This window comes from Mustela lutreola, chromosome 7, assembly GCF_030435805.1.
Source record: "Mustela lutreola isolate mMusLut2 chromosome 7, mMusLut2.pri, whole genome shotgun sequence".
In the NCBI taxonomy this organism is placed as follows: Eukaryota; Metazoa; Chordata; class Mammalia; order Carnivora; family Mustelidae; genus Mustela; species Mustela lutreola.
Window position 1 is genome coordinate 40,501,675 of NC_081296.1, and position 12,679 is coordinate 40,514,353.

General features: G+C 40.1%; 1 protein-coding gene across 4 annotated transcripts in view; it reads right to left on the reverse strand.

Annotated features, from left to right (window-relative positions):
- Nucleotides 1-233: 233 nt before the first annotated feature.
- UACA (uveal autoantigen with coiled-coil domains and ankyrin repeats) overlaps nucleotides 234-12,679 on the reverse strand; it is an 87,405-nt gene continuing 74,959 nt past the window's right edge. For all 4 annotated transcript variants that reach the window (XM_059180540.1, XM_059180541.1, XM_059180542.1 and 1 more), the window contains exons 14-19: nucleotides 12,215-12,251; nucleotides 11,301-11,353; nucleotides 6,387-9,125; nucleotides 4,443-4,595; nucleotides 3,565-3,630; nucleotides 234-431 (exon numbers count right to left, since the gene is read on the reverse strand). In XM_059180540.1, the coding sequence (XP_059036523.1) occupies nucleotides 360-431; nucleotides 3,565-3,630; nucleotides 4,443-4,595; nucleotides 6,387-9,125; nucleotides 11,301-11,353; nucleotides 12,215-12,251 (3,120 nt within the window). In that variant the 3' untranslated portion in view covers nucleotides 234-359. The remainder of the gene's footprint in view (nucleotides 432-3,564; nucleotides 3,631-4,442; nucleotides 4,596-6,386; nucleotides 9,126-11,300; nucleotides 11,354-12,214; nucleotides 12,252-12,679) is intronic.

The following is a 12,679-nucleotide window of genomic DNA, read 5'->3' on the forward strand; positions in this document are numbered from 1 at the left end:
CCATCTAATTTAAAAACAAAACAAAACAAAACTGGGGTGCCTGGGTGGTTCAGTGGGTTAAGTCTCTGCCTTCAGCTCAGGTCATGATCTCAGGGTCCTGGGATCAAGCCCCACATCAGGCTCCATGTTCAGCAGGGAGCCTGCTTCCCCCTCTCTCTCTGCCTGCCTTTCTACCTACTTATGATCTCTCTCTGTCAAATAAATATATAAAATCTTAAAAAAAAGAAACTTGCTGATGAAACAAAATATATTTTATTTCAACTGTAACCAGCACAAGGCAGCTGAGGAAGGCCATGGAGTTGTACTGGGACTGCTGAGCACCAGCAGCTAAAGCACGCCCCACCTGGTCGGGACTGCCTTTAGCACACGAGCCCCTGCCGCATTTGTATGATCTGGAGTAAGGCCGCCTGCACGTCTTCATCCATGTGACCCTGGAGAGAAAGAAGAAAGGCAGAAATATTTTATGTCATCCTCACGGACACAAGAATTCTAAAGCCCGAGGCTTTGAAACAGGGCCTAAGTGGTTGTGATTCACCAAATGCTAAAGCCTCATCATTGCAGATATTCTAAAGGATTTCCTGGAAGGAGGGCAGAGCTGTGTGATGGAAAGAAAGAAAGTCAGCTTAAAAGTAGTAGAAACCAGCTGCTCTTAACACTTATTATCAGAAGACAGATGGACAAACTTCTCTCTTTCTCTTTTTTTAACAATGGTTTAGATAATAGGGGCAGCATGAATTGTAGATAAGCAAAGTCAGCTACAAGTTAAGTTTTTTTCCTGCTCCTGCTGAGAAATGTTTTTGTAATTAGAAAAGTAATTAATGAAAAAGACCCCAAACTTATATTCTTATCCTAAGTAGGATCACATGTATGATTTTCCAACTTGCCCTTTCACCTAATGTCACAAAGTCTTTCCCCAGCTGTATCCCTAATTATTTTAAGTTATTGGATAATAACACTTACGGATATATCATCATTTCTTTACTTGGTCCTGCAGTGATGCCCATTTAAGGTGTCACCCATCTTTACAGGCAGATTCCTAATTGCCTGTTCAAAAAGCAGGCTCAATTGCTAATTTTGCTAAGCATTACAAAACTTCCCCTACAGGCGTTGTAACAATTTACACTCCCACCAACAGGGTATAAATGCCAATTTCCCAGACACCTTGGCCAACACTCCAGACGATCATCTTGTTTAGTATTTGCCAATCCCCTTGGTGAAAAATGGTACCTCCTTTGCTTATTCGCATTTCTCCATTATTGACGAGGTTGAGATCTTTTTTATATGTATGTTAGCCATTTATATTTAGGAAGAAACACTTTGAACTTAAAAAGATGGCAAGAGGTTGATTAAATGCGAGTCAATATGGTAAGCTTACAACACCCTCTTCCCCTTTTTCTTTGCTTGAACACTTGAACAGGTTTTAGCATAACACTTCCTATTAATATAAAAAGTTATGCTTCCAAAATCTGTTTCTATAACAGCAGGATGTTTAAATTTCAAACATTAGCCATAGTTGACTAAACTGAATTTCTTAGTTAACTTTATGATGCCAGAAGGCAAGACTATTTCAGATGCCAGTTGTTTTTGTTATGTTTCATTAGGAGTCAGTAGAATTTCAACTTTTGGAAGCAGACTTTAGACAAAGTTGAAAGGCTCGCTAGTTTGCAGTGTCTCTCGGCGAAGGCACACTCTTCCTCTTCTGGCCAATACCAGACCTGAATGAGTTCCTCATCCTCTCTGATACACATCTTCGACACTTTTCTACCCTCTCCCTCCTAAAAGTCCCATTCCGCTATCCATCAACTGTCCTCTCTAACAACCGCAATATACAGTTTACCCTTAAACAACAGGAGTTTGAACCATGGCTCCATACAGACACAGATTTTTTATGATATTAATACAAAATACATGTATTTTCTCTTTATGATTTTCTTTTCTTTCTTTTTTTTTTTTTAAATCAGAGAGAGAGAGGGGGAGAGGGCGAGCAAGCACAGGCAGACAGAGAGGCAGGCAGATGCAGAGGGAGAAGAAGGCTCCCTGCCAAGCAAGGAGCCCAATGTGGGACTCGATCCCAGGACCCTGGGATCATGACCTGAGCCAAAGGCAGCCGCCCAACCAACTGAGCCACCCAGGCATCCCTCTTTATGATTTTCTTAATACTATTTTTTTCTCCAGCTGACTTTATTATAATATAGTATATAATAAGTATATAATAAATATAACATAGCAAATGTATATTAATTGAATTGACTACTTATATTATTGGGGAGGTTTCCAGTCAACAATAAACTATTAATAGCCAAGTTTTTGGAGGGATCAAAAGTTATATGCGGAGTTTTCAACCTTGCAGGGTTGGCTCCCCTGCCTCCCACTGTTCACGCGTCAATGGTACTGTGAAATCTCAGCTCATCTTCTAGCTCCGCAAAAGAAAGTAGCCAATCATACCATAATCCATTCTTTTCCTTTTGTTACCCCTTTATCTCCTATAGAAAAGGAAGGCTTTTTGGTTTTAAGAATTTGACACTGTAAAGTTTCTTCCTTTTTATTATTTCACCTGGTTCCTTTTATTAAAAAATGACCTTCTTGAAGCTTTCTCTCATCTCAACACCTCTTTAAAACAAACAAACAAACAAATAAACAAAAAAAAACATGTGGACTGACATTTCAAATTCTAACCAAGTCCTGTTATATCTCACCCGCCATTCTAACACTGTCTCTTTTAATACATCTTCCTCAAAAATCTATTCTGAGAATTTTGGAGATGCTGATTACAGGATTTCTACAGAGCATTAAGTATGGCACTCTTCATATGTCAAACATTTTCTTATCCTTCTAAAAAAAAGCTTTCTCATTATACCCCCAAAGAAGGGAATTCTTAATCTTACGCTTCACTGAGTTTAAGCCTCAATAAATAAATGTTATTGGTAATCTCCTACCAGAACCAATTTTTTCCTTACATTCTTACAATTTTGTGCACACTTTGTCATTTTTGCACTTTTATAGTACTACATGTCCAAGAAATACTCCCGAGAAACAGTGAAGTCCTTCACTTCTTGAGCTGAGAGCCAGGTATGGCTGTCAAGACGCTATCTCCAGCTAGCAGTGCCACAAGCACGGGCCGCCATCAGATGCTGCCAAATGGTCTATAAAATGAGTGACAAGCAGATGGAGAGAACACGAAATTGAAGATGTTGTGTTACCATATAGCTTTGTAAATTTTGCTGGGAGATACACAGCCATGATTAAAAGAAACACAATTATTTTTAAATAAGCATATGGGGTACAATTACTTTATACATCAATGACTTTCTCATAAATGTACTTGCAAATAAAAAATGGTCTTCTCCAAAATGGGATCGAGGAGTGCGGCTGTGCTGAGCACAGATGAGGTATGGAACTACTTAATCACTGTATTGTACATCTGACACTAATACAGCACTGCATGTTAATGACACCGGAATTTTTAAAAAATAAAATGGAAAGGACTCTTAGGATGAAAATACAAATGAAATGAAATCTTTTCCAAAGGAGGAAGAGTATTCTTTTTTTTTTTTTTTTTTTTACCTGTGCAGCACTAAGAAGATGTGTACGGTAAATTGCAATCACCTCTTGGTGCTGTCTGTCAGCATCCTAGAAATGTGAAAAGACAGACAGGTCAGAGCATCGGCATTCACATTTTCAAACACAGAGAGGCTTGTGGGAATGCCACCTTCAGGCTTGACACTACACAACAGTAGTGTGCTCCCACCATGTTATGCTCCTGCCACACCTTGTAACAAATCACCTTGGGCTCCATGATGCAAAACCTTGTAGCATAACAGTAACATAGACTTTCCTAATCAATGTGTGGGAACCTAGTGAAAGCAATGCCACTTGTCCTCCGTACTGGGAAATCACTGCCTTAGCTGACATCTCATGCCACCAGATCATCCAGATACCTACTAACTTCTACATCGGATTATTGCAAAAGCTTCCCATTTTGTCTCCCTGCCTCTAAATTTTATTTCTTTTCATGCTCCTGAAATTAAGGTAGCTCTTCGCTCATATCACTTTTGGCTCAAAAACCTCAGGAGAAACTTCATTCCGTATAAAAGAGAATCCAAACTCATCCACTTGCTTCTCAACAGGCTTGGCAGTTTTGCCACAAACATAACTCTGGCATGAGATGTCAGCTAAGGCAGTGATTTCCCAGTATGGAGGACAAATGGCATTGTTGTAGGGCTGTGATAAAGATCAAGGTCAAAGTATGTAAAGTGTTCAGGGCCATGTCTGGCATATCAAAGGCAGCACATCTACTACTAGTACAAGTAACTCTGAGCAAACGTGATTACCTTCCTGGACCTGAGCATAGCCACAAATTAATGTGCCTTCTAAATAAACTTTTACCAACTAATGTGAACCTGCACATGCGGGCATGAAGGCTCCAAGGGCAGGCTACTCACAGCCAGCTGCTGCTGCAGGGACTTCACTTGCTGCTGCAGGGTGTCGACCAGCTGGCTCTGCCTCTTGCTGGGGCCCCCGCTTGGGGACGTGAGCTGTGAAAGGCCACTGAGTGCCTGCTTGAGTCTTTCCACGTCATTGAGCAGTTCTGTTATCTTATAAAGAAAGAAAAAAGGCATGGGAGAAACCTGTATTATTCACTTATTCGATTCTAATGAACACCTTTACACAAAAATCCCTCCTTGAGGCACACAATTTATCTTTATAGACCAGAAAATTGAGGAATGGATATTGTCAATATTATGATCAATAGTACATAAACTATACAGGTTTTTTTCATTAAATTCCTCTCAATAAATTCCTTATAAACGCATTACCAAATTAAGAATAAATATATATCCTAAGATTGGACTGTGACCTTAGTCTTTTTATTCTTAGATAATACTTAAGTACTTATGAAAGTCTATAGATTATCTTCTAGGTCATCTGAACAGGAACTTATGGGGCACTGCCTCCAACAAAGTTTGAAAAGACAGCATGGCTCATTTAAGTTCAGCACTAACTCATGTCCCTGGTTTGTGTCAAGAACATATGATTTTAGACTACTTCATCTTAAAAAGGGGGGGAAAAATCAGGAGGCTCTTCAGACCAGTGGAGAGAGCAAAGGCTTTATTTAAGATCAGCCTGATCTGTTAGTGATTAGCTGTGTGAGTTTGGTCAGTTTCCTTTCTTTCTCTGAGCTTTAGTTCCTTTATCAATGAAAGGGGAGAAGTTCTTTCATAGTTAAGAAAATCAAATGCAATCATAAATACATGCCTGGTATGTAGTATAAGCTCAAATAAGTGGCAAAAATGTTAAATAGTTATTAAAAACTTGCTTTTGTAATTATTCAATGTACATTTGTAACATCCTTCTGAATAAGCGGAGGGCATTTAAATTCTGGGTCATCGGAGCAGATAGGTCAGGTTAGTACTGGCACTTCTCCAAGGAGGTGGGCTGGGATGTGTCTGCTCTCGGGTGTCACTGTACCCCTAGAACTCACCACGGCACCCTGCACATAGAAGGCATTCAATAGTTATTTACTGAACTGATAAAAATGCATCCAAATGCACCCTGATTTCTCGTCTTCACAATATACACTTCACGCCAACTACCAGTTTCAAAAATATTGTTGGGCACCTGTTCTGTAGATTGTAGCATGAGAATGAAAGAAGAAAAGGTAAGTTACAAACCTGAGCTTATAAGCTGGTTGAGACGATCAAGCACATAACTCAATAATTGAGACATTTGAAGTGGATGGCAGCACTAACAGAAACCATGCATTTTGGGAGGGGAACAGTTTACTGGAGGCTAGATAGGACAGTGAAGGCTTCAGGAAGGAGGACACATGTTGAAGTGGGCATGAAGGAATGTACAGGACTTAACTCGGCAGGCATGAGGGGCAGGGCATTCTGGGTGAGGAGACCAGGGTGTGGAAAGACACGAGGACAGACTGTGCAAGGAACTGGAGGGCTCGGTTATTGGTATGAGTGAGTGCCAAGATCAAGTCTGGGGTGCTCCCCCATGTCCTTCGTTTCTCGGAGCCCCGAAACAGCTTTCTTCCTCCTCTCTCTCATCACCCTTCCATATTCTAAAACCCATTGCACTGACCACTCGCTTATGAAGCCCAGGAATCTGGAGTCTCCCCATCTTTCCTCAATTCTTGGCTCTACGAGTTGAGGAAACCAAAGGAGAAAAGCTTTGCCTGTATGATTTGACTTTTCTTTCAATCCTGAATTTCTTTGCACACCAGCAGTCTAACCGGAAAGGTGGCATTTAGTGGTCCCGTAGTGAATACTTTTGTAACCCCATCCCGTGGGATGCTGCGGTAAAGGGCCCTGTCCCACTCCGGCAGCTCTGCCCTGGGATCTGCCAACGCCAAGCCATGCACACGCCTCGTAGCCTACCTTATTATCTTTCGCTTCAATCTGTTTGGCAGATTCCTGTATTCTTTTCTGTAACTCTGCGATTGTGGTCAAGGACTTATCGCACCGCTCCTGCTGATCCTTGATTTCTTGCTCGATGCTGAAATGTAGTAATTCCTTCTCATCTTTGGCACAAAGTTGCTTCTTTTGGGCCTGCAGCACCTCCTCGCAGGCTTCCTCGTACTTTCTATTCAGATTGGCCAGTTTTTCATTGAGGCTGGAAATCTGGGTCTCCAAATCACTTTTTGTTGCTTTGTATTTAGACAAATCTACCACCTCTCTCGTCTCTAGCTTTTTTAATGCTTGTTTAGTGTTCTGAACCTCAGACTGGAGTTTGGAGACCTCTTCCGTTTTGTTTTGGCTCTCCTCTTCCTTCTCCCTCAGGCTGGCCTTCATGATGCCCACTTCCTTCTCAAATGCTTCCTTAATCCGCAAATGCTCTGCCAGGGGCACCGAAGAGTTCTTTTGGTTCTCTAGCAGCTGACGCAGATTGGCCACCGTCTGCTGCTCTTTCTCGTAACACCTCTGCTTAGTCTTCAGTTCCTCCCTCAGATGCTCGATGGTGCCGTTAAGAGATTTTTTCAGGGCCTCAACCTGCTCCAGGGGAACATGCTGCTTCTGCAGAAGGGTCTGGGCGGTAAGAAGCTCCGAAGCCTGTCTGGTATTCTCGTCCACCAGCTTCTCCTTCTCAGTCTTCACCTCCGTGTACTTCTGTAACAGGTCTTTCAACTGTTTGTTTAGCTCTTCTGCTTTCCTGTTCAGTGCTCTCTCTGTGCCATGAGAGTTCTCAACGAGAACGTTCTTATCCTTTAAATCCTTCTGAAGAGCGCATATCTCCTTCTTCAGCTTGTCATTCTCGTGCTTGCACTTCTTGGCCTCTTCTTCCCTGACGTGGTATTTTTGCGTCTGCTCTGAGAGCTGTTCTTTTAGTTCTTTCTCTGCTGCTTTAAATTTTCTCTCACACTCTTCGAAGCTGACGATTGGAGCGTATTTGAGCTTAATGCATTCCTGTATCGTGTCAAGTTCCTTCTTCTGGGCTTCGATTTCGGCATGCAGGGTCACAATCTCGTCTTGGCCCTTTCTGTAGTTGGCCAGTATTTCCGTGCTGTCATCCTGTACTCTCTGCAGGCTCTGGTTTACGGCACTCATCTTCTCCTCATGCTCTCGGAGGCTGATATACTCGGCTTTTATTTGGCTCTGAGTGTTTTCCAGGTTTCTTTTGAGGATTTCATTCTCACCTTTAGTTTTTACAAATTCCTGATTGAGATCTTCGAGTTTTTTCTTCGTGTCTAATAACTCTCTGTTGGCCTTATCCACTGTGCCATTCAACGCGGTTTTCACCTCCTCATAGGTTTTAGCCGGCACATACTGGGTACTCAGGGTCTTTTTCAGGTTAGTGTTTTCAGACACGAGTGCATTTATTTTCTCTCGGTCTTCACCGCTCCTCTTATTCAGTTCGGACAGCTGTTGTTTGAGGTCAGCGACACTGGATTTCAGAGCCGAGACCTCTTTTTGGTGCTTCTCGGGAGGCACAAACATGGTTTCCAGGCGGCTAACATTCTTACTTAAACTGTCATTTTCCATCAGCAACTTCTCCATTTCCAGCTTCCTGTCTGCGTATTTTTGTGTTACATCTAAAAGCTGTTTCTTCAGCTCATCAACAGTGATATCATGTGACTTTTTCATCTCTTCGCTGACTTGTAGAGGAACGTAATGACTTTTCATTTCACTTGTTAAGTTCTGGACTTGCTGGTTGAGGGCCTTGTTCTCCAGATAAACCTTTTCAATGTCCCTTTGCAACATCTGATTTTTTGACGTGAGTTCGGTGACCTTCTTCGCCAGCTCTCCTGCTCTCTGCTCCAGTCTGCTTCTGAGCTGCTCGTGCTCCTCTGGCTTGATGTGCTGAGCAAGTTTGGCCTTACAATTCTCAAGCTCTCTCTTCAACTGTCTGATTTCTGTAAGTGACTTTTCATACTCTCTTTCTGCCTCTCCTATTTTCTTCACCTTCTCGTTTACTTCGCTTGACAACAAGCTCTTCATGCTTTCAAATTTTTCCGTCGGAACCGAGAGGGCCAACTTGGCTAAGAGTTCTTTCACCTGGCCTTCCGCCTCGGCGACCCTCCTTCCTTTCTGGTCTCGCTCCATTTCACACGTACTGAGTTCCTTCTGTAAGCGCTTATTCTCTTCCACCAGCCTGCCTTCGTCCCTCCTCAACTGTTCCACTACCAGCTCATTTTGTTTGATTTGGTTTCGCAATTTCCCCACTTCAGCGGATGCGCCCTCGTACTTCGCCTTCATGTCCTTCAGCTGGTCCTTCAGCCCCTCCGTCAGCCTGTGGCTCCCTGTGGTTCCTTCACTTGTCAGGTGCTCCTTAAGGGCAAGAAAGTGCGTCTGCATCTGTTTTACTTTACCTTCGGAGTCATACATTCTCTTCTGCACGTCCTTCAAGGCGTCTTCCAACTGCTTTATCTGCTCATCGGAGTCCGCCTTGACCCGTTCGCACTCCAGCGCTAACGCCTTGCACTCGGCCACCTTGTGCGCCAGCTCATTCTGCAGCTTGAGGCGGTCTTGTTTTGCCGATTCACAGAAAGTTCTCATTGCCTCTAACTCTTTCTTTAAAATGTCATTTTCAGAATATGAGGTTTGATTGGTTAATGACAGCTCCAGTGGTCTTAACATGGACCTGCTCTGCATGTAGGCTGGGACCCCTGGGGAAGTACACTGAAAAGGGAAACCAAAAAAAAGATACTAATCACAAAAGCCTAAAGAAGACAACGACTTAACTGCCAAACTTACAAAGTTCCTACATCATCAGCAGTCAAGGGGTTTTCAGACCAGCACCCTGGAAAACTACAGTAGTGATTCTGGGTATGAGTCCCTTCATATGCTCTCAAGCAGTGATACTTAGAGAGTCTGTTCATTTTAAGTATTTCTGTCAGAACAAAGAAGGTAAATAGTTGTGACCTCTGGGGACTACTTCCTCTTCCTTTCTCCATACACAGTAACTACCCACAAGTGATAACAACTTTATCAAAACTCATTATTATTTCTATGCTTTATGGCACATAATGTGCTTAGAACTTTCAATTCTGAACAAAGTCATCAGAACCCTCGAATCAAAACAAGTATTACAATTTTAAATCTGCAAATTATTTCACAGAATGATACATTATATAACTTCTAATAAGATATATAATTTCTGAATATCCTCGTTAACTCCAATGTAATGTTCTCTAAGTTATAAAAATACCACCAAAATAAGCAGCACAGCTAGTATGAGTTGTCAAGAGAATATTAGCTTACAAAAATGAAACCAAGTCTTCTTCAGTCAAGTAGGGTGAATGAGAACTTAGCATATGATCTTAGTACAAAATCTGACTGACATCTCATTCCCTCCACTAAGAGTTGACACAAAAAAGTATAATTAAACTTCTCATGAAATAGTTCATAAACAGAACATATAAGCACGAAACACTAAATTCAACAATTTTATTTTTTCCCATACAGCCTATCACAGTAAGGGCCCCTTACAGCTACTAACTCATTGATAAAACCTATGTGCTGTGCACACATTCCACTATTTTAATAAGCAGGTTTCACTGTTGTTTAGTTAAATCTATACTGCCTTCCCCAGGGTCAAGAAAGAAAATTAACAACAAGGAAGAATTTCCCGGCCTCTCTGCTTCTAAATTATCTTTCAATTTGCCAATGATCTTTAGACTAAAACTGCAAAAATTTACCAATTACTTATACATCTTTACAATTTCCAGACTTTTTTTATTATAATCAAATATTTATCTAATCTTAAATACTTTTCAGATGATATCCATTTTCTCAACCTAGAATCTTAGAAGTTTCCAGCTTAAAATGATCCTTTTTTTTTTTTTTAAATATTGTACTTATTTATTTGAGAGAAAGAGTGCACACAAGTAGGGGGAGTGGCAGGCAGAGGGAGAGGAAGAAGGAGGCTCTCCACAGAGCAGGAAGCCCGATATGGGGCTTGATTCCAGGACCCTGGGGATCATGACCTGAGCTGAGGCAGATACTTAACTGACTTAGCCACCCAGGTGTCCCTGCAGCTTAAAGTGATCTTAAGACATCACAAAGGCTAACTCATTCTGCCTATCAATAACAGAAGGTTAAAAAAGCCTTTAAAAGTCCAAATATTGGGGCACCTGGGTGGCTCAGTGGGGTAAAGCCTCTGCCTTCGGCTCAGGTCATGATCCCAGGGTCCTGGGATCGAGCCCCGCATCGGGCTCTCTGCTCAGCAGTAAGCCTGCTTCCTCCTCTCTCTCTGCTGGCTTGTGATCTCTGTCTATCAAATAAATAAATAAAATCTTTAAAAAAATAAAAATAAAAACAAAAGCCCAAATATTTATGTCTTCAGTCCACGGGAGGTGCTAAAAATGCAAACTTCTATCTCCTGGAAAGTAAAGATGAGAAGGATATCAGCAAGAAAATCAGACAACACTATCTCTTGGAAGGTTTTCTTATTTTGAGGTAAATTTCCAACACATAAAACAGATATTTGAACATAAGGAAAAATACATTTCAAAGCCAAAAAAATTACTTCTGAGTTATTCATAACCTGTCTTCCCCTCTATATGGGCAAATATGAAGAGGTAACCAATCACTGTTAATAAATACAGGCTTACTATCCAAGACAATGAAATTGTAATTCAAATCTCTTATTTAAGCTACTGTCATCAGAAACACTCTAGAGGGCACTAGAAACAGTAATATCTGCTTTTATTAAACTCAGAACACCACCAACAACTTTTCTTTGATAATGAAAACCTTATTCAATGTATATGTACTAATATAGAATGCTGTTTTCCTCTTTTTAAAAAGGCACAAATGTTTTTAATAAATATTTTTACATTAAAAAACAATTACCTGTGAATCTGCCATGTACATTTGACCCTGTTTGAGAAGCATATCTTCTTTTCCTACATAAATCCAAATAAATGATATCTTAACTTAAATACCCATACCAAAGTAGGCTAAGAATTGATTTGGTGTTATTATCTCTCCTCTAGTAGTCAAACAAAGGCATGAGTTACAACATAAAATTATCCTTGTTCTAAAATATTCCCGTTTTTCATTATTATTTCTACATATATAAGGAAAGTACCCATATTCTTCTAAATAGATACTAAGTTGGTTTTTAGAAATATGTAAGACTGTTAGATTACATAAGCTATATGATTATTATAAAATGTATCTTATAATCAGTCAAAATAAAAATGGTGTTCTTTATATTTATAGGATAAATGAGCTTGAGGATAATTTAATATTTCCTGGGAAGGAAAAAAAATGGATTTTCTAGAGGAATTATTTAGAATTAGCAAATAATACATAAAAGTTAATATTAATTACACAGTCTTAAAATAACTAAGAAATAAGTGTTTATGTAACTTCTAATTTTTAGATGCCTCCCTGCATTGAAACTATATCCAAAGATTTCTCCAAATCAGAAGTTATGTTTCTTTTCATAAAAGACAAGCCCCAAATATCACAAAATAAATGTCAACTCATGAACAAGGTAAGTTTGGTAACTCATATAAGATACAACTTAAAAATACAAGTGGCTAGGGAAAATCAGAGCCTCAGCATTACCGGATGTTATGCTAGAGGCTACAGTAGTATCATTACCTCTTCCTACTCCCGTATGTTGAGGTATAACACACAAGCAGTTGAAATTGAGTGGCAAGAATGTCATATACAGTTAGACAAAATGAATAGGTATAAACATTCTTCTTTGTTTTAACTGGGTGAATGGTAATGATAATCTATGCTTTTGTACTTACGGTTACTGAAATGACTTCCTGATCCTAAATGATCGGTCTGAAATCAGAAGCATAAATTTACGATGAATATTGCTTCATTTTGTTAAATTCTGTATCTATTTTAGCTCTTAAATGATCCAATTATTAAAGTCACATTTCAAGATTACTTGTTTCTCCTGAGTATGACTCTACTTGAAACCATAAAAAGACACAGCATTGATGACAATTCGAGAGACCAGTTGGGAATAAAATACTTCACTGAGCATTTTAATAAAAGCAGCCAAGTGGTTCAAGGAAAAACTTTTCTGCTCAAAACAAAAAACAAACAAACAAACAAAAAAAGTGAGCCCCAAATGAACTGAAACAACTTTCAATACACACTCTTCACTGCTTCTTTACCTCAAAAGGAAGAAAATGGCTTCCCTATCAAATGCAATCTGTATCAAAATACCAAAGCACTTGTCAAAGAACTAGAATAATAGTAAA